Source organism: Drosophila miranda (assembly GCF_003369915.1).
Source record: "Drosophila miranda strain MSH22 chromosome Y unlocalized genomic scaffold, D.miranda_PacBio2.1 Contig_Y2_pilon, whole genome shotgun sequence".
Lineage (NCBI taxonomy): Eukaryota > Metazoa > Arthropoda > Insecta > Diptera > Drosophilidae > Drosophila > Drosophila miranda.
Window position 1 is genome coordinate 12,475,937 of NW_022881614.1, and position 21,221 is coordinate 12,497,157.

The window sequence follows — 21,221 nt, forward strand, 5'->3', positions numbered from 1 at the left end:
ACTTCTGTGATCTGTCACTGCTACAAAAATATTTCAAAACTTCGCCCCGCCCACTTCCGCCCCCACAAAGGACGAAAATCTGTGGCATCCACAATTTTAAAGATATGAGAAAACCGAAAACGCAGAATCGTAGAGAATGACTATATCTTTTAGACTGCAGAATCTGAATTCGATCGTACTATTATTATAGCCAGCATCAAGAAAACAATTTCATTTTTTCTCGCCCTGTCTCTCTCTAACACACACGTAGTATAGCCGGCTTTGCTTAGAGTAAAACATTAGCGCCTAGATCTCAGAGACTATAAAAGGTAGAGCAACCAAATTTGGTATCCACACTCCTAATATATCGGACCGAGACGAGTTTGTTTCAAAATTTCGCCACACCCCCTTCCGCCCCCGCAATGGACGAAAATCTGGGAATATTCAAAAATCTCAGAGACAATTAACGCTAGAGTAACCAAATTTGGTATCCGCACTCCTGTTAGATCTTACTATAAAACGTGTATCTCAAAATTTCGCCTCACCCCCTTTCGCCCACACAAAGGACGAAAATCTGTTGCATCCACAATATTGATATTACGAAAAAAGTAAAAACGCAGAATCATAGATAATGACCATATCTATCAGATTCCTGAATCTGGATCAGATCGGATCATTTTTATAGCCAATAGGAACAAATCAATTTGCAGTTGTTACGCAGCGCCCGACGTCACGCTCAGACTGATTTTCTGTCTCTCTCGCACGCCCTCTTTGTCGTGTCGTTTAATATTAGCGGCGCCTGCCGGAGGAGAGCCATACTGACCAAGTATCGGGTATAAATGTAGAGTTGCGGTGTCCGCAGCATCTCACAACGTTCCCTATCGTTTTGTTTTGTTTTGTTGTTGTTTCTCCCTTTTGTTGTTGGTTCTTTTTTGCTTTTGCTCTCCATTGTTTATGGTTTTTATACCCGATACTCAAAATGAGTATTGGGGTATATTAGATTTGTGGTAAAAGTGGATGTGTGTAACGTCCAGAAGGAATCGTTTCCGACCCCATAAAGTATATATATTCTTGATCAGCATCAATAGCCGAGTCGATTGAGCCATGTCTGTCTGTCCGTCTGTCCGTCCCCTTCATCGCCTAATGCTCAAAGACTATAAGAGCTAGAGCAACGATGTTTTGGATCCAGACTTCTGTGATATGTCACTGCTACAAAAATATTTCAAAACTTCGCCCCGCCCACTTCCGCCCCCACAAAGGACGAAAATCTGTGGCATCCACAATTTTAAAGATATGAGGAAACCAAAAACGTTGAATTGTAGGGAATGACCATATCTTTAAGACTGCGGAATCTGAATTGGATCGTATTATTATTATAGCCAGCATCAAGAAAACTATTTCATTTTTTCTCACCCTGTCTCTCTCTAACACACACGTAGCACAGCCGGCTTTGCTTACAGTAAAACATTAGCGCCTAGATCTCAGAGACTATAAAAGCTAGAGCAACCAAATTTGGTATCCACACTCCTTATATATCGGACCGAGACGAGTTTGTTTCAAAATTTCGCCACACCCCCTTCCGCCCCCGCAAAGGATGAAAGTCTGGGGATATTCACAAATCTCAGAGACTATTAAGGCTAGAGTAACCAAATTTGGTATCCGCACTCCTGTTAGATCTCACACTAAAACGTATATCTTAAAATTTCGCCCCACCCCCTTCCGCCCCCACAAAGGACGAAAATCTGTTGCATCCACAATATTGAAGATACGAAAAAACTAAAAACGCAGAATCATAGATAATGACCATATCTATCAGATAGCCAATAGATTTTATAGCCAATAGGAACAAATCAATTTGCAGTTGTTACGCAGCGCCCGACGTCACGCTCAGACTGATTTTCTGTCTCTCTCGCACGCACTCTTTGTCGTGTCGTTCAATATTAGCGGCGCCTGCCGGAGGAGAGCCATATTGACTTAGTATCGGGTATAACTGTAGAGTTGCGGTGTCCGCTGCAACTCACAACGTTCCCCCTCGTTTATTTTCATTTATGTATATGTATGTACATATATCTAACAGATTTAATTTTAGGCGGGGAACATGGATGTGACTTAATTACTTAAAAGTCTTGAAATTAAGTCATATCAAGTCGACTCAAAGGTCAGATTAATTTTTGACCCCATTTAATATATAATGGCCTCCTCGTGGTGTTCCCTGGGTACCGATCTTCAATCGGGAGCCAATTTGAGCGGCGACTTTAAGTACATATGTATGTACACTACTGGCCAAAAAAATAAGTACATCGGTGTCGTGCTAGTTTGTTATGGAATAGCTCGAATGTTTGTAAGTGTATGGATGCCAATTGTTTATATTTGGAAAGTTTAAAGTCTAGCCAAATATTTAAATCAAAAATTAAAGTGGGGAACCATCTTAATAAAATTATATTCATACATTTTTGCAGAATGGGCATTTTTGGTCTGGCCAAAATAATAAGTACACTGGTGTTATTTATATATTTGAAAGGATTGGATAAGGATTTGGTCAAAGGATTGTTGGTTTTTATTGAGTTCCTTCATATTTAAGTACATGAGAGTTAACAAAAATTCTTTAGATAGGCCGTACTCCTGAAGAAAGGAAGTTTTCCATAAGTCTTCAAAAAGAAAGGAAAATTCTCCGGGAAATTGCGAAAAGTCTAGGACGATCGGTATTCTTGGTTCAGAATACTTTAAAATCTAAAGTGCTTATTGAAAATCGAGGATGGAAGAAGAAATCTTTACAAACAACGGATACCCGCATCATCAGTCTTACAAAAAAGGATCAGTTCATGTCTTCCAAGGTCAAATACGCTCAAATTGGGAAAGAAAAGTCAGGTCTGATGGTTCGTCGGAGACTTCAATATATAGACCTAACAGGACGTATAGTCCGAAAAGTTCCCTTACTCCGAGTAAAAATTTTGAAGATGAGGCAAAAACTCGTTGAAAATCATTTGGCATGGTCTGGGTCAGATGGGTCTTAAAAGTGGAATAATATATTATTGAGAGACGAAACAAAAATAAATCTTTTTGATAATGACTCCAGAAGATGTATACAAGGACCCAAAGGCAAAGAATTCGACTTCCGGTGCACAAAGAAAACGGTTAAGAACGGAGGCTGATGTATAGGTATCTGAGGCTATTTTTCTTGGCATGGCGTTGAGCCGGTACATCGCATAACTGATCATGTGATCCAATTCGGGTATAAAAACATATTGACAGACATTATACAACCTAATGCAGTGGAAAACATGCCCTTGAGATGGGTCTTTCTACCAGAAAATGACCCAAAGCACACCTCAAAGGTGGAGAAGGTTTAGTTTACGGAAAAAAATGTAAACGTTATGGCTTGGCTAAGTCAGTCTCCTGACTTAAACCCATTTGAAAACCTTTGGGGTGACTTAAAACGTCGAATTGGTAAAAATGCTTTTCGAAAAGAAAAAGAATTGTGGAGAATTTGTGCAAAAAACGTGGTGTGAGATTTCAGTGGAGACTTGCCGCAAACTTATTGCTAGTATGCCAAGAAGAATGGTCGAAATCATCCAAAATAAGTGTGGCTAAATAGGATACTATTAAAAGATTATAAATTATAAGAAAAAAGTGTAAAAATTTTGATACGCTTTTAGTTTTTCGCTTTGGAGAATTGCTGTACTTATTATTTTGGCCAGCCCTTATTTATGATTTTAAGGTTTAATCGATCATAAAATATATATTTGAAATGAAAAATGCTTATGATAAACATTTTTATAGTCTATTGTAGGTTAGAAAACTAAAAGTAAATTTGATTTTTTAATTATGTTTATTAGAAAAGTTGTATAGGACGTGAAAGAAAGCTCATAAGCGTGTACTTATTATTTTGGCCAGTAGTGTATGTATTTACGTATATATATGTAGTTACATATATGAACATTCTTAAGGCATATCCTCTATTTATAGAAAGAAATATATATATTTATGCAAATTTATTTAAGGATATATATATTTTTTCTTATATTGTATATTTAGATACAACATTGTTTTAGTTATAATAAACAAAAAAGTCGAGAACCGACGGCGTTTGCATAATTTTTATAATTTATAATAAACCTGTTTAAAATAAGGAAATAAATGTGTAATTTTATTATTGTAATATTTTATATTTTGTGGAATAAATCAAACAAATAACAGCTTTTATTTCATTTCCCGCGCCCTAGTGTACCATACCCCCACCCCCTGCCCATTCTTCATTTATTTTGTGGCGGTAGGTCAGTCCATCAAAAGACCCAAAACAAGAACCAAACTCAAATTTCAGTTCTAGCGGCCAGCAATACTAAACACGCAAAGTACGTGAGAATGCATGTGCACCCATACACTAAAACATGCTGGTGGCAAAACAGAACCAGACCTGAGAGAGTTCAAAAAAATCTGAAAAAGCATACAATCACATATTTTTGTCGAAACACACGCAATAGTGTACTAACACCATGCAAAGATGTTCTCTCTGCGCTCTCTCTCTCATGATGACGTCACTCTGGGGTACTGAACGCGCTAGCCAGTGTGTGACGCTTTCGTTGTATGAACTGGCACATCTATATACTGTATGGTTAGTGGTAAAACACAACAAGGCAAAACTTCCCATCTCTAAGAAAATATAATGATATTTACAAATTCTTTGAAAAAGAAAACATCAGCGCGTACCAAACACTAATTGACTTCATCGACGAAATTGATGTAAAGCTATAAACAGTACTCCAACATCTTCTATTCTTTGACTTGGCAATTTCCACCTTCAAAAGGCGGGCGGCCAAAAAATCCCCCGCTACTCACGGGTAGCTTGGTAACTTAAACCATAAAAAAAAAAAAAAAGTGTTTTATGTAGTGCATTGAGTTAAACAATGTTGAATTTGAATTGCGTTATTTGCGCCGAACTCTTCGCACAATCTGATGAGGTGTACGTCACCATCTGTGGCCACTTGTTCCATCACAACTGCCTCAACCAATGGCTGGATCGGTAAAGCCGTCGGGACTTGTGCGTTGTTAATGCAACTTAAAAGGTTCCTTTTGCAGCTCCAAGACATGCCCCCAGTGCCGCAACAAATTCACCACCCGGCACATTTGGCGCGTCTACTTCAAACTGGCTAATCTGGACGTTAGTCGGATCGATGTTGGCTCACTGCAGGAGCAGCTTGACAACGCAAATCTAGCCGTGAAAAATCTAGGAGGAGTTCAACAAGGTGGAGCAGCAACTAAAGGAGCTGAAGGATACGCAAAAGAAGTGCCTGTGAGTAACATTTTGCAAGTGACAAAGGAAAGACCACAATCTTGTAGTCTTGCCCTCGTTTTACAGCAAGACCATCCCTGGTCTCGAACAGAAGGGGCAGAAGAAGGAGTTCCTGGTTAGCAGCTACGTGGAACAGATTAGCCTCTTTAAGAGCGAAGCCCAATTGCTAGATGGCTTGCGCAGGGAGAACAAGTCTCTTAAACTCCAAGTCCAATCAAAGGAAGGTGTTTCGGCCATTCTGGCTGCTAGTTCTGTGGATGCTGAGCTTCTGCTCAAGAATGAGGCCAATCATTATGTCCTGGCAAGCTGGGTTTCCACACTAAAGCGGGAGCTGCGGCAGTGCGAGAACAAGAAGACGGAGCTTCGAAACGTAATTAAGCTGGTGCAGAATGATTTGCGCAAGGAAATCGACCTTAAGCGGTGAGCATGTTTGCCTGAGGGAGTTGGTTGATCTAATCTGGCTTCTCTGTGTTGCAGTACGATGGAAGAGCGGATTTCGCATCTGGAGAGCGATCTCTACCAGAACCAGGAGAAGGTAGCTAAGTTCTCTATAGTTGCCCTCGATTCACGCAAATCTCTTTCAGCTTCTTGCTTTGGAACGGGATCAACCGACCAATGTGGATTCGCACAACAGCTCGACCGGTCTGAACAGCAACATTATGGCGCTGAAGCGTGATGAGAAGCGTGTCACCATTTCGCCCACAATTGTAAGTACTCGGATACAAAGACTTGAAAGATCGCTGTCACGCATCGCAACCAATAGCAGAAGGAAAACATCAAGCGCATTGAAGAGTCGAATTCCCCATACCTCAACATCAAGTCCAGCAGCGTGGGGCTGAGTCACCTTCTGAATACCAAGTGCAGCACTGGACTCAGCAGCATATCTCCTATAATGAGTGGTGCCTCCGGTGTGAGTATGGCCAGCGGCACCGTACGCAAAACTAGCAGTGGTCGTAGTTCAAAGGTAAATTAACGATGGATAGCGGATGGCCCAGCAAATCGAAAATGATAATAATAATCCTATGCGTCTCTTGAAGTACACGATATTCAAGAAACCGCGACTGCTGTTGGGCTCAGGCAGTTCTGGGGTGGCGGCAACCATGGGCTCAAACTTTGTGTACCTTTGGCCAGGAATGTCAACCAGCGCCTGAAGGCCGGAACGCTGCGCAATTTTAAGATCGGCAAATAGGCGCCGCGGATAGTATGATTATTAGGGAAATTAACCAAGACTGCCTCAGTTGTGAATAGATTGCGATAGCTATTGAGGATGATATTTTAGGTTAGCAAATGCACGATTTATCAGTAGTAGGAGTGAGTGTGTAGCTCGTGCTGGCATGCAGAATAATGAAGTTATACCTAGGTTATAAAAATACAAAATACATAATCAATTGTCGCTGTTATTAATGAGTGCATGTACTAGGCGGCAATCTTCTTCTCTGCTGTGCCAGTCCATTCCTCACGTAGGACAGTGGACAGTGGACAGTGCAGCCTAGATCCCGCAGAGCGGCCTTAATGTCCTGCGCCACGCTTGGGTGCTCTGTCATTGCCGTGTTGAGTAGATCCTCGACACCAAACGAGATCCAAGTCTCACATTGGCTGCGCGAACGCGATACCATGTTTCGTATGGCCCAGGCCCCGTTCCGCTGGACAATCTTGTTGCTGGAATGAGTACGCATAGCCTCTACAAGTACCTCGGCGATTCCTGTTTCGAAGAAGGCCGTACTGTGCTCCTTGACGCGCAACGTCAGCGTTGTAATGCAGGCCAAGGCAGCGGCTACAATATTCTCGTTTGACTGGTGTGTCTCTAGGAGCTGTTTGATAATGGGCGCCACCCCCTGATTCACAATGTGAGCCTTAACTGCGTCGTGACCGGCCATGGCTCGCAATAGCTTCAAGGCTTCGCGGTTCAAACGCACCTCTTCTAGGTTATTGCTCATGATCTCAAAGATAGTCTTCAGGCCGCCCGCCTCATCGATAGCAGTGCACAGTTCCTGGCGCACTGCCAGTGTGCCAATGGTGAGCAGTAAGTCACCCAGCACATCCACTTCCTGGTATGCCGGCAGCTGCTCCACAAGTGGCAGGAGAAACTCGTTGGCTATTTGCCGGGCGTGCTCGTGGGCGCAGCCAAACTCCATGCGTATGTCGTCGTCTAGAACAAGGAAGCGGAACACGGCAGTCAGCTCGCTCATCAGGCGAGAATTGTCCTTGGTCAGCAGCGGCTTCAGCAGCTTCAGAGCAGGTGTGTTCATTATGTTCTGCCGGTTAACTTCATGCATGATGCAGGCTTTCTGCAACCACTGCAACGTCAGGATGGTGATCTCGTCGATTCTCCTGCTTGAGTGCCAGCAGCTTCAGGACCACAGCCATTGCCTCCGCATCGAACAAGTCCGGTTGCTTGTTTGTCAAACTGTTGACGGCCTGCAGGCATTTTTTCTCTCTGGCTCCGTCTCTGCCGCGGCCAGGGTCTGTTCTAGCAAAGTGATCAATGCATCGTGAGCTCCATTCTTTCCCGCAAGTACCCGGTGCGCCAGCGACTTCTGGCACTCCTCGTCCAAGATGGCCAGTTGATCCAGCAGCTGGGGAGTGTCCGCCTCCTTCTGGCCTATATGCGTTTTAATTTTGTCCACCATCTCGTTGATTAAGGGTTTGCCGGATTGCGAATTGACAGCCAAATCTTGAATAATGTTGGCCAGATTTATTCCCTGAAAATAGTTTTTTCGGGTCACGCAGTCTCTAGTAATATCCCATCCTACGCACCTGTGCCTCAAACTGTTTGATTGTTTCCTGCTTTGCCTCGGCCGGGCTCATGGAGAACTCCAGCACATTCTCCTGGACCACACCATCGAAAGTGTCTTGGGAAATTATCTTGGCCATGACAGCTTTGTGTACTTTCTTTACCTTTTTTGTCTCACAAAGTTTGGCTGAGTCAACAGCTGCAAAAGCAGGTAACTTCAATTTTGACTAGTGCGATAAAATATACGGTCTGACCCTCAGAAATATACCGTCTCATTTAAAAAATATACCGTAATATACTGACGAATTATCCAAGTTCAACCAATATTCCTCGATTTTGATATTCCGTCGAATATTACTAGCTGTTTGTAGTGGGGCGGATCGAAGCTCAACTCTCCAACAACGCAATTGCTGTAGCCGTCATAAGAAATGAAAACCGTTATGTTTAGTGGTATATATATAATTATGTGTGTATTTGGTTTGACGGTCGCGCGGTAGATCGGCCGTCTGAAGCGGGGGTGAAATCGTAACTGCTTAACTCTATGCCTTATGGTGCTTTTTCTACCGTGAGCGCCGTGTGGATCGCGGATTGTGGATCCGAGCGCCCCTCCGAGCGCGCGAGAGCGAGTTGGGACCGGGGCGCACGGAGTTGGCACTGTGCGCGGAAATTGTTTACGGCTGGCCTGAACATCCTCCCCCCCCCCTTGCAGGATTGCAAAGTATAATGGGGTGGCCTATGGCTGGGCGTACGCTCCGGACCCGATTCATCCCAAAAAAGGCGCTCTGGACTTGACAAGGACGTCGACTCATTGTCGCTCCACGGTCAGATAGGCGTGAGGATGCGCAAAACGGGGGTTGCTCTTGAGGAATCTGTGGATGGCGCCGTGGTTCCTACGACGGGGCGGCTCGCGGGGAGACGAGTGTGTCGTTCGTCGTGAGCCGATGTAGATGGCGACGGTACAGTCGCGGCTGAGCGTGCTGGACGACGAGGGCGGCGTTTTGCATGGTTCGATTTAGATGGCGACGATGCTCGCGAGGCTGAGCGGGCCGGACGACGAAACGTGGGTACGTGGAGTAGCGTGTGGTTGTTTTTGCCGGAGTGTTGGTGAGCCAGGCAGTTCCCGCAATACTGGTTGATAAGGACAGCTCGGAGTTTCTCTTCGGGGCTCAGGAGAAGAAATTGGTGGTAGGTCCGTAGCGGATGGACTCCTTGGCAGATTCGGCAACGGTAGGAGCCAATTTCCCGAGCACGTCGGTTCTCCCTGGTGCGGTTGGCGCGGGGACGTGGGGCCATATCTGGGTGCGGAGAACTAAATTGAAATAAAGGCGTCGAAGACACATTAGTAACGATCTTGGAACGGGTGAGAGGCACATTTAAGACATTGGAAATTGCCGCCCGGTTACATAGTCTGGTGAGGCTATGTTGATCTAAGGACGGATTCACCTTCGAGTTCAGGCTTGAATTCGGACCGGAGCGTAGAGCTTTCATACAGTGCATATTTTGGAAATATTTCCGTCGGTCAGGAGACCGTTCGAGAACTTCTGCGGAGGGAGCTGGAAGGAAATTGCTGTCGTAAAAAGACCCCGAGTCTTCTACCAGTGTGATAGGTCGTCTGGAAATTTGACTCGAGAACGATGAGATTTGATTCATCACCTGAGGCACTGGACCTGTGAGTACCCAGCCGAAAATGGTCTCCTGCCCGAGGAGAGAGCCACAGATGTTGGTCAGTGAGCCACTTAACTGAATGGACGGAAGGATATCCGCTCCAATCAGGATATCTATTTGTGAACTCTCATAGAAGGTCGGATCCGCCCATGAGAGGTTCGGCAGGTCTCTGAAGAACCCTTGCGAGATCGGATGCGATGGAATATTCGCGGCCAATTCCGGAATAACGTAGGCTGTGGCATTTAGTTGTAAGCCCGGCTTAGTCGGAGAACGGATGGAAAAATTGCAGAGCTTCTTTGACTGAGCGGATACGGCATTATTTAGGCCGGAGACCTGTGCCTGGATACGTTGGAATGGCAATTTGATCATGTCCACAAGACGTTCTGTAATGAACGTTGCCTCTGAGCCAGAGTCGATCAGAGCGCGGGCGTGGAAAGTTTTTCCCAGGTGGCAAATATTAACGATGGCCGTGCCTAGGAGGACAGCACTCGTACCGGAGGCGAAATATGACTGAACGTTTGGCTGGGCTTCGGACGAACTTGGATTTTGTACGCTTGGTACTCGTAGATGTAGCTCGGGCCACGCTGCTTTTGCTTAATGTAGTCGGAGCAAGCGCCAGCGGGCATTTGAAGGAAGTAAGGGCATAACCGGATTGGATGATACTCTTTGGAGCAGAGATCACACGTGCTCCTCGTTTGATTCACTGTGGTCTCGAACGAGTGGGCACTCCTAGGATAAGGACTTCCTTGAGACCGAAACGGATTGCTTCTCGAATTGTCTGCAGTGCGTATGCTCGCCCTGGAGTGGGCCTGAGTCTCCATGCCTGGATGGTCGTCCTCGGTCACTTCGAGAGACAGGTACCGCTCCGCCAGGAACTTGTCCATGGCGTGCCAGGTGGGAATTTCGGACTTGTGCGTCACGGATTGCTCCCAAAGCTCTAAGGTCGTCTTTGGCAGCTTAGCGGAAATGAGGTACACTAAAACTCCGTCAGCGAAAACGCTGTCTGTGGAGACCTCGGAATGTCGTGAGTGTCGTGAGGCACTTGTGGACGGCCCTCTGGAGCTCTTTTAGCGCTGCTGCTGACTCGGTACGGATTTGGGGCAGACTGAAAAGGATCTTCAGCTGGGCCTTGAGTATCAGCCTCTTGTTTTGGAAACGCTCACGGAGGGCGTTCCATACGGACGCGAAACCCTCGTTCGTAAGTGGAGCCTGTGCCACTATGTCGTGGGCTTCACCGCTGGTCTTTTTGTTGAGGTGGAACAGTTTTTCCACTGGAGCCAACCTTGGGTTTTCTATGTAGATGGCGGTGAACAGGTCTCGGAACGTGGGCCACTGCTGGTAGTCCCCACTGAAAACTTCAGTGTCACATGGAGGGAGGCGGCAACCGCCGGAAGTCGGCACTTGAACGGCTAGTTGCGGCGTGTGAGGGACAGTCGGGGGCTCGAGCTGATCGTTCAGTTCGGCCAGGCATTGCGCGTAGACCGCGTAGCAGTCATCGTACATCTCTTGGACATAAGCTACACCCTCTGGATCCTCTTCCGCCATCGTCACCGAACAGGCCGCGAACTCCGCGTCCACCTTTGCCCACAGGCTTCGGAGTTGTTCTCGGTGGACTTGGGAGAGCGAGCGGGTTGGTGTGCTAGCATCTGGAGCGCTGAGCTTCTGGTCGAAGCGGGGGGCGTAGTGGCTGAGCCGTTTGAGCTGGGTGGATGGGTCAAACTCAGCGAACTCACCCGCTTAAACTTCTTGCGAGATTTCTTCTCAACAGTGGGCATGTTTTGCTGATGGATCTGCGATAACGCGTAGTAGAGTCGCAAAGGTAGGTGAGCGGAAAAGGCGACGTGGAATTTCAGAACTACGAACCGTGGATATGTGGTTTTGGTGGAATTTATTGCGAGTATTTAAATTATGGAAATGGTACACCGTGGCCGGAATATATAGATATAAATACTACGATTGAACTACGGTTGAAAACAATATACTCTCGAAAGAAAAACGAAAAGAAAAACGAAAAGAATGCACCGCTGCTGCTGCTTGTATGTGTGCATGTATGGCTGTAAGTGCTATGTACCGCGGCTTGGGTTGAAGAGATGTCAAACAACGGGTAAAACGGTGGATAACCGTTTTATATACAATCTGTTTATTATATAGATGTGCAAGAATATGCTAATTTAAAATGCGTACGTATAGATATGTAAGATAAATACATACATATGTACATATGTATGTGCAGTATGTATGGATCGTTATTTTGTTGGTAGTATAATTAGTTAAATAAGGAGGCAGAGTGATTTGTTATTTTATTTCCTTATATAACCGACAAACTATGGAACGTCGAGCATGCACGGAATAAACCACAAAAATAATTGCAAGAATATGCCTTTATGTTTGTTGCCAGCCGCTTGGATTGCGTTGCGATGTGTACATACATGTATGTACATATGTATGTATGTATGTTAGCAACGAAAGCTCAGCTGGTAGCTGGAGAGGTAAGAATATTATTTACACTGGATCGGAAGCTGAACGCAGGAGCTAGCTCGGATCAAATTAAACCTTTGGAGAAGTAGGAAGCCACAACCGTTGGCAGAACGAAGTATGGTTTAATTTGGAGCTAGAGCGAGAAATAAATTCATACACATGCATGTACATATGCCACGGGAACTCGGACTGGGATGGAAAACTCGCACAAAATCACTGCACTGTTGTTAGGCACAATCGAAGAGTACTTATCTTGAACTTGGAGCGATCCGCCGATGCTGGCTGGGGTGAGCTTCTCCTTATGGGGAAGGCGAAGATCCGGCTCGAAGGACCAATGTTTGTAGTGGGGCGGATCGAAGCTCAACTCTCCCACAACGCAATTGCTGTAGCCGTCATAAGAAATGAAAACCGTTATGTTTAGTGGTATATATATAATTATGTGTGTATTTGGTTTGACGGTCGCGCGGTAGATCGGCCGTCTGAAGCGGGGGTGAAATCGTAACTGCTTAACTCTATGCCTTATGGTGCTTTTTCTGCCGTGAGCGCCATGTGGATCGTGGATTGTGGATCCGAGCGCCCCTCCGAGCGCGCGAGAGCGAGTTGGGACCGGGGCGCACGGAGTTGGCACAGTGCGCGGAAATTGTTTACGGCTGGCCTGACCACTAGCTATATAGAACATTTAGCCATGCCCACATAATTTTATCTGTTTAACGAACCTATTTTCTAATTGACTGGTTTAATTTAAAAACTTGCTTTTATTTTATTTTGACTAAAACAAGGTTTAAACAAAATAGTTTCAACAAAAAAACAGTCGCAATGTTGCTTGTGTTTGAAGACATGATGCGTGTATAAGCCTTTGTATACCCTATTTCGTTAATTGTTATGAAGATATATATATCTCGATCCTGATACCTACGGAGCCTGGGATGACAAACATTTTCTCAATTCTATAATATCCTTTTCCCTAGGGTATGAAAATTAGTGTTGCAGGGAATCATTGTTGTCAACCGGTTATTATGACGAATTCCTGGTTTTTGACCTTCCGTCGAATATTACTAGCTATATACATCTTCCAGCTTTGCCCACATAATTTTATATGACTGCTGAATCAATTTTGTTCAAGATTAAAAACTTTTAAGTACTTGCATGTATTGTATTTTGACAAAAACACGGTTTCCACAAAAATATTCAACAACAAAAACAGTCTCAATGTTGTGACGTCAATGGTGCTGGTATTTGCAGATTCATTTCTTGTCAACCAGCGTATGGATATTTGTATACCCTATTTCGTTAATATTATATAAAGATGCTTTCAAACGTAATTAATAAAGACCTTGTCTTAGATTGCATTTTTTTTGGCCTATTCATGCATTTGATTAGTTTCTTGTATATATATCCTGATCCGTGTACCAATTCTTGTTCTCTGTAGATATCAGTATATTCCATGTCTCTTTAAGTTAAGCTCGATAAGTTAGACGCGGCCGACGCCAATCAGTTGGAAAGATGTTTGGTTTATAAATTGTATGTATTTTATCTTTTCAATCTCGTTGTTCACATTGCAGATTATATGGAGACGCATGGGCGTCAAAGCGTCAAAACAGAAGAAAAGTGGAACACACAGATATATTCTAGGACATGGCACAAACACACTGAGACAGAGAGCGACAGCAACGGCAACAGAAATGGAGAAAGCAGCAACTACATACACGCACTCCTGCACACGGATACGTGAATAGATAACAGTAATTTGGCCTAGGCTAGACATATGCCACGTACACTTGTATGTACCACTTGCGGCTTATTTTCGCTTGGGCAGCTTGTAGTCGATTGGGGGATGCAGTTTGAGATGATCCAGGAATACCGGTTGCATGTCCGGCCGCCAGGAGATCTCCTCATGCACCCGTACAGGACTATCCTTGCACGTCAGCCAGTAGGTGCTCATCAGCCCCTTGCCCTGGAATAGAGTGAGGCCACATGGGAACTCGATTCTCTTCAGCTCTTCAGCAGAGTAGGAGGAACCCACCTTCACATCGATGAGGCCGCGATGCTCTGTCTTAAACCCACCCACCTGCTGTAGCGAGTCGTGCATCTCCTCTGTGATATGTATTTTATGTGCTTCGCCGGTGCTCTCCATGCGCGAAGCCGTGTTCACCGTATCCCCAAAGAGGCAGTAGCGAGGCATCTTTGTTCCCACTATGCCGGCCACCACGGGTCCCGTATGCATGCCGCACCGTATCTGAACGAACTCGTCGCCGGCCCTGGGGATCCGAAACACTGACGATGCGTCCATCAAATCAAGCGCCATTGTTGCTATTTCGGTGATGTGCTTGTTCCCTGATACGAGGGTTGGGCGGTTGGGTTGTGAGAAGAGTAAAAAATTCCATGGCATAAATTATGGCACATGGGCACAAATAAAAGTTAAATTAGCGCAAATCCTTATCGGGGTAGGGAGTTGGGAGCAGGGGTCGGTGCTTGTCAACGGCTGGCTGACTGACAGCGACATTTGCATAAATTACCGTTCTTCACGGGCAGACCGGATGCCACCATGTAGGAGTCGCCGATGGTCTCCACTTTATAGACGTCGTAGCATTCGATGCGTTCGTCAAACACGCGGTAGATCGAGTTGAGAAAGGTCACTACCTGCGAACGATACGAAATCTTTAAACGTTCCTTTTAGGTGCCCCCGTGCTCGGAAGTCACCTCCAGCGGGGTGCATTCCGCGGCGATTTCGGTGAAGCCCACAATGTCGCTGAAGTAAATGGTAACAGCCTCGTAGAGCTCGGCGGGAACCTGCCAAGCATTTGATTAGGCCTGCTCAAGGGGGTGGATGCCAGCTTCTACCCACCTGCTGCGTCTGCTTCAGCTGCATGGCCACGCTAGGGGGCAGCATCTGGAAGAGCAGTGAATCACTCTTGCGCTTCTCCCTCTTCAGCTCCTTTGCTTTCTGGGACAGATTCAGGGCGTAGTGCTGCAAGTGAAAATTAAAGTCAGTCAGGGTCAGGGGCCTCTGTTTGGGGTTCAGGTTCAGATACACCTCACCTGTATGGTGGCAGCTGCATTCCGCACCAAAATGATGATGACGGGTTACACAAGCAGGACGACGACGAGGATGGCGATGCCGATGGCCTCCTTTCGGTCAGCCTCCACCAGGGTCTTGTCCACATACTCCCTGAATATGTAGAAAAGCAAGCGAAGAAAACCAAAAGTCATCAAGGGAATGGAATGTTTTGGCGATTGGTGGAATCGCTCACTTGATCTGACGTCGGGAGCCTTCTGCAGTATTCTCAGATCGTCCGTGTAGTTATTCATCAGCTCGTAGTACTCGATGGCGCTGCGTTCGTTCAAAACATTTGGATTGTTCTTCAGCAGAGTGTTGCTCCTGCAGAAGAGAGCTTGGATCAGGTCAAACGGTCAGGCGAGACCCGCTGATACAAACATTTTCTTGGCGCGATGGAACTTCTTGGTGCTGGTTATGTTGGTGTACATGCTCTTCAACATGGGCGCGTAGTTCAGCGTGGAGTTGATCATTTCGCGGGCCATGAACTCGTAGCGTACGTAGGAGACAAAGTTCTCGGCTGTCAGCGAGCCCCGTCCGTAGTAGCGTATGCCGAAAGATGTCGCGATGTTCTGGCACTCGATGCTCCTCAGCAAGTTCTTGAATCCGACGAGATACCTGCAAGGGAGTCAGAATCGGAGATCAGATACTCAGAGTTGGTATTAGGATAGACGAGGGCCTTAAATGAGGACTCACCGCCACACGCCACTGTTGTCCGTCTCCTTGATCTGTTCGTTTAGGTGGTGCAGCAGTCCGCGGTTTATGGATGTGTACCAGTTCATGACCTCCGTGATGGAGCTTTCCTCGGGCTCGAAGCGCACACGGTCGCGGAACTCATTCAACCGACTCTGGAAGTCATTTCTGTTCAACATCATCTCGCGATCGTCCTCATCCTCGTCTGGCGCCGTTGGAACGCTGATCTCACTCCAGGTGGTCAGGTTGTTCAGAGCATGGTCCGTGATGGCGAAACGCTGCGTCAGATTGGCCCTGAACCAGAATGGACGCTCAGAACAGGAACAGGAACAGGATTGCGTTTAGTTGGCTGAGCACTCACCGCTGCTTGCTGCCGTTGGTGAAGATGTAGAAGGCCACCTCGGAGCGCTCCAGCTGCAGTCGCGTGACCACCTTTCCCAAGTCTGTTGCAATGGTCACCTGCGAGGGTAGAGGACAGGACCGATTAATCGATTGAACTTCTCGCTCCAGCGCTATCACTGGCTCTTAGCTTCGAATGGAAAGTTCCACCAGCAACCCCCTCTTGATTTGTTTATCGTCTATTTTGCATTCTAACTACGTGACCCCATTCAAAGGGGCCCACCCTCCACGCCCAGCCACTTGTCATAAGCCCTACTCCTGTGCCACAACCTCTACCCGTACTCCTCCCTTTCGCTCTCTCTCTCTCTCTCTCTCTCTCTCCCTCTCTCTATGCAACTGTTGCTGTGGAATATTCGCATTGCGTCCTTATCAATTAACTTTGGTCCCAGGCTCTGCCTGCCCGACCTCACACACAGAATTTTTCATTCTTTCCTTCACCTTTTTGCACGGAAGACGCATTTGCATTATAGATGGACGCGTGGACACAGGGGTGGAGTGGGTGCATAGCAAGTAGGGGTAGAGGACGAACGCTGAGTGCTCGGGCTCTGTGACCGGGTCCTCGTGGCGCTTACCTGAACAAACAAATATTTGCAGAGGATTCTATGCTTTCTTCTGGTGCGCACTGATGTGACCACCAAAAGACCATTGAACACAGACCAGAGCACCGCCTCGTTCCAACCCACTCTAACATATAGTACTTGGCGGATGATTGAATTTCAGCAATAAATTTTAATTACGCCCTTGAGAAGTCAGGCAGGACCTGTGCTCAGTGCGGCCAGGGCGGCTGCCTTCTCTTCGATTTGTTTGCTTCTTTCCATCGGCTGGGACTCACCTGCGTCTCGATGTCAGCCACGGCGGCTCGGTACTCCAGGATCTCTTGTAGTGTCACCGAAGTTTGCACAATCAATGCCAATATTGGTATAAATGGCAGAATTATCATCTGCAAGAGGATTCGCATGTCAATGAGAGCGCAGTGTTGCATGTGGTACGAGTACAAGGAGCCAGGGAACGGGGGCCAAAACTGTGCGGACAGGTCTAAGAATCTTAACAAATTCCACGTTTTAATTATAGCTGTAAACATATCTTTTCATCGGTACATTAAATTCGTTTTTTTACATAATAAAAGCTATCAAATGTAGTGTTCACGAATCAATTCTATAATTGTAAGGATCAAGAAAGAGCTTTCTGAAGTTTCATTGGATTTTTCTAGGTACGCTAGTTCTTGATCTTTATGCGGGGGCCCACTGTGCCGTCGATACTACATCTATCTTCATTTGTCGTCAAAGCTGGTCCAGACCAAGCCTCACCATCCGCAGTCGCATCGCTGACTGGGGCAAAGGCAAAGTGGGTAAGAAATCGTGATTTGTGTTTATCGTGGCAAGCTAATCGCGACACTTCATTAGAGGGTCTGGTCTGTGGCGCTCAGCGGCACGTGACTCTGACCACTCCGGCTAATTAAGATGCATGCGTATTCGCTAATTAATGCTGCTCCAGATCTAGATATAAGCACACATACATACTCGCACATGTGTGTGTCCCTCTGCCACCTGAATCTGATCGGCATCGGCATCTGCCCCTCTATGAACTCACCTGCATCAGCTGCAGCCGTCGCCCCGTTTTTATGGCCGGATTACGAGCTGCGGCGTTGCAGCACCTACCGGTGCCGCCATTCGATATATCCTCGGAACTAATCGAGCGTACGGAAATTTTATCTATCTGCAGATTGTGGTGTGTGGGCACGGGCACCATCAGGAGGTGGGAGCTTCCGCCGCCCGACGGGTCGCCAGCAGTTGTCGGATTAGTCGAGGGGCAGCTACTAATGTCGATCTTAACGCGGGTGGTGCTGCTGCCGCTGGCGCCTGCTGCGAGCGGGTCCGGGCTTTTCACGTCCGGCTGCATGGCGCTGTCCGTATTCAATTTGTGCGCTTTTCCATTTAGCATATTGCTGATTGTTCGGGCGTGCATGTATGGCACGAGGGTCTACATATATGAGATGCAGACGTCCTCATAAACACAAATGATGATAGCTCGAAATGGAGCTCGAGATGGAGATGGAGCTGGAACTGCAAATGTATCTGTGAATGTTAGCCTTACATAATTGGTGTGTGGGGCCGTAACGAGGAGGGTGCGTAGAATGATTGCAAAGAACGGCAGATAAACACATATGGGTAGCCGGACCACGCCCCCGCTCTTTCCCCTCTCCCCTTCCCCATCCCCGGCCCAGCCCCAGCCCCAGCTCCAGCACTAGCCCACACACAAGAGTCCAAGCGTCAGGACAACAAATTTGATGGATGAGCCACCAGGCAACGAAGCTCTCGCTGTGCGGGGATGGGGGCTGGTGAAAAGGGGTTGGGACTTTGAGTTTAATTGAAAGCACATTTGATTGCTCCCCCCAGGCCATGGCTGGCGGCAATCGTCGCCCCTTTTCGCTCAGTGTAGCGACTGAGTAAACATTTTACGCGATGGTCGCACTGTCCTCTGTCCGACTATCCTATTCTTGCGCTCTCCCTCTGTGTGTTCGAGTGTATCGTATCTATGTGGACACACATCCTTCATCCTTCCCTCTTTGTTGTAGCTCCGACAGTTCAGTTTACTTTTCACACTTCACAAGAGCACATTTATTGATTAAAGTTTTAATTGCCTTGACAATTTGTCAATAAGTCATGCTAGGTGTAAATATAGGTATATGGCTTAATCGTATAATCAAGAATATTTCCCGCGTTATCGCAAGCCGCGCTGCAGCCAGTCACTCGTGCCAAGCTCATTTCAGTATGCATGTGTGCACATATAAGTATGTACATATTTGCAGACTCCTTCCCGTTCTGTTATTCACACGAATCGCATATCCCAGCGCATTTCCAATCAATCGCACAGCACGCACATAAAAAGTTAATTTAATGTTTATTGCACGGCCTCGTCCCCGGCCTTGTACTCCCGCATTAAATTTCTCACACAACAATGACAAAAAATTCAATTATCTATTGGCGGAAAGTGCTTGGAATGTACCGTGGGTCTAGAGCCCGCAATTCTACTCTCGGCAGGCGTGATTGTCTCGGATTTTCGCGATTGAACTCGAGGAGCGCCCAGAGCCAAGTGAGCTTAAACCTGTTCAGTTTCGCCTGTTTATAGTAGATGTCCTTTTGGGCCAACAGTGAGCCACCCACTGCCACCACACAGGACTGCGCACATGTCCTCGCGCACACTGAGCTGAGCGAGCTTTCTGAAGCGGGAGTCCATCATTGTGAGCCTGAAACAGTTGCACATTGATAATCCCTAAGCATTTCTGCCCCCAAACAGGAGGCCATCCAAAATGGTGTTCTTCTGTCGATGCGGTAGTCGGAATGAATGAGTGATTTCTAGTCAAATGTTACCCGCATTTCAATGATTTTTTCAGCATTGGGTGCGTGCATATTCACACCGTTAAGCGGCCAAGTGTACGGCGATCTGCAAGTGGGCAAAATTATGCTGATGTCGGCCCGGTGATACTGACATGTTCTCCTGAAGGTGTCGTTCTGGTCGACAGGGCAGGTGCTGCTGTTGGTGGGAGGTGATGAAGAGGTTGCGCGTCACCTGCAGTTTCTGCTGCGCTTATGCTTGCAGCTGCTGTTGTTGCAGAGCCTGAACATGTGCTTGGGCCTGTCCCTGTGCCACCTGTTGCCGCTGATCCTGCTGCGCCTTGGCCACCTTCTCCTCCTCGGGAGATTGAAACGGATCGGCGGATGGGCAGACGATACATCTACACGAATCCGGTATACAGGTCACCCTAGCTTACCATTAAAAACCATTAAAAAATCTATTTAAACAGGGGAACAAGCCGAGTTAAGCCGCGGAAAATAATACTGTTATCAACAGATTATCAACAGAGACAGCTGACGGTCAGGTAAAATCCATCTGTTACGTCTCACAACATGTATGAATTTACAAGTTTCGCAACATATGTGCTGCGCAACAAAGTGTACAACATTTTAAGTAGCGCCACTGTGAACATGTAGTTATCATGTAGAGTAATTACGGTGCATAACGTAACGTTTCTGCCGTTGCCGCTGCTAATTTTGAAATGGCTCAACTTTTATATCAGGTACTCAATCTGCTTGATAAAGTCAGACTACGATTCTGAGTTTTTGGTTTTCACGAATCTTCGGAATATTTCACTACCTTCAATTTGGCAGATAATCCCTGATATCGGATGACTTCCAATACTATGTAGAGTCTGTGGAGATAATGTTTTTTATCCCCAATCGGCCGACTAATTATTTCGAATTAAATAAAACTCGGCGCAGAAATAAAATTACGATATGTTCTTTAATGCGTGACATCCAAATTGCAAGTGTGGCTTGCCTGCCCTTTACATTGCCGCTCCGATCGCTAAGCGCAGCTTCGCTCGGCAGACGTCGGTAGGCAGACGCAAAGCGGAGATAGCGAAGAGCGAGCTGGCAGAGAGCGTTTAGCAGGGCAAGCAAGCGCAACGCTTTAACAAACAAATGAGTGACATAGACATAAGTAACAAACAAAATAAGCGGCTGAGGGCCAAGAATTAGGTGCTATTTGGCAAGCAGCTAATCGGCTGGGTTCTGCTCCGAACATTCACCCCCCGTTGGAAGGCAAAGGCTTTCAACAGATCCATCCTGAAGGGGCAGAACCGCTATTTTTCCAACGGCCCTCTTGAAAAGGCCTTTTTGAGTGCGGATGGCGGCTACTCTGATGGTTCCATCTTTTCCTGGGATGACGCTCTCAATGCGGCCAAGCGGCCACCTTAATGGTGGCAGCGTTTCCTCCTTGATCATGACGAGCGCTCCTAGCTTGATGTTTGGAGACGATGACCGCCACTTGCTCCGCTCCTGAAGAATCGAAACATACGCCGTGCTCCATTTTCTCCAAAACGCCTGCTTCATTTGACACAGCCGCTGCCATCGACTAAGTAGGTTGAC

The 21,221-nt window shown here is 46.6% G+C and overlaps 1 protein-coding gene and 2 pseudogenes across 1 annotated transcript; 1 reads left to right on the forward strand and 2 right to left on the reverse strand.

Moving 5' to 3' along the window:
- The first annotated feature begins 4,843 nt into the window (after positions 1-4,843).
- LOC117193041 (E3 ubiquitin-protein ligase TRAIP-like) lies at positions 4,844-6,420 on the forward strand. The gene is given in 8 exon segments (XM_033397777.1): positions 4,844-4,999; positions 5,056-5,199; positions 5,201-5,269; positions 5,336-5,689; positions 5,747-5,804; positions 5,854-5,976; positions 6,036-6,233; positions 6,307-6,420. Coding segments are annotated over 8 exon segments (1,176 nt in total). The 5' UTR covers positions 4,844-4,883.
- Positions 6,421-6,507: 87 nt separating this feature from the next.
- On the reverse strand, positions 6,508-8,215 carry LOC117192761 (annotated as a pseudogene).
- A 5,437-nt stretch (positions 8,216-13,652) lies between these two features.
- LOC117185837 lies at positions 13,653-18,396 on the reverse strand (annotated as a pseudogene).
- Between the last annotated feature and the right edge of the window lie 2,825 nt (positions 18,397-21,221).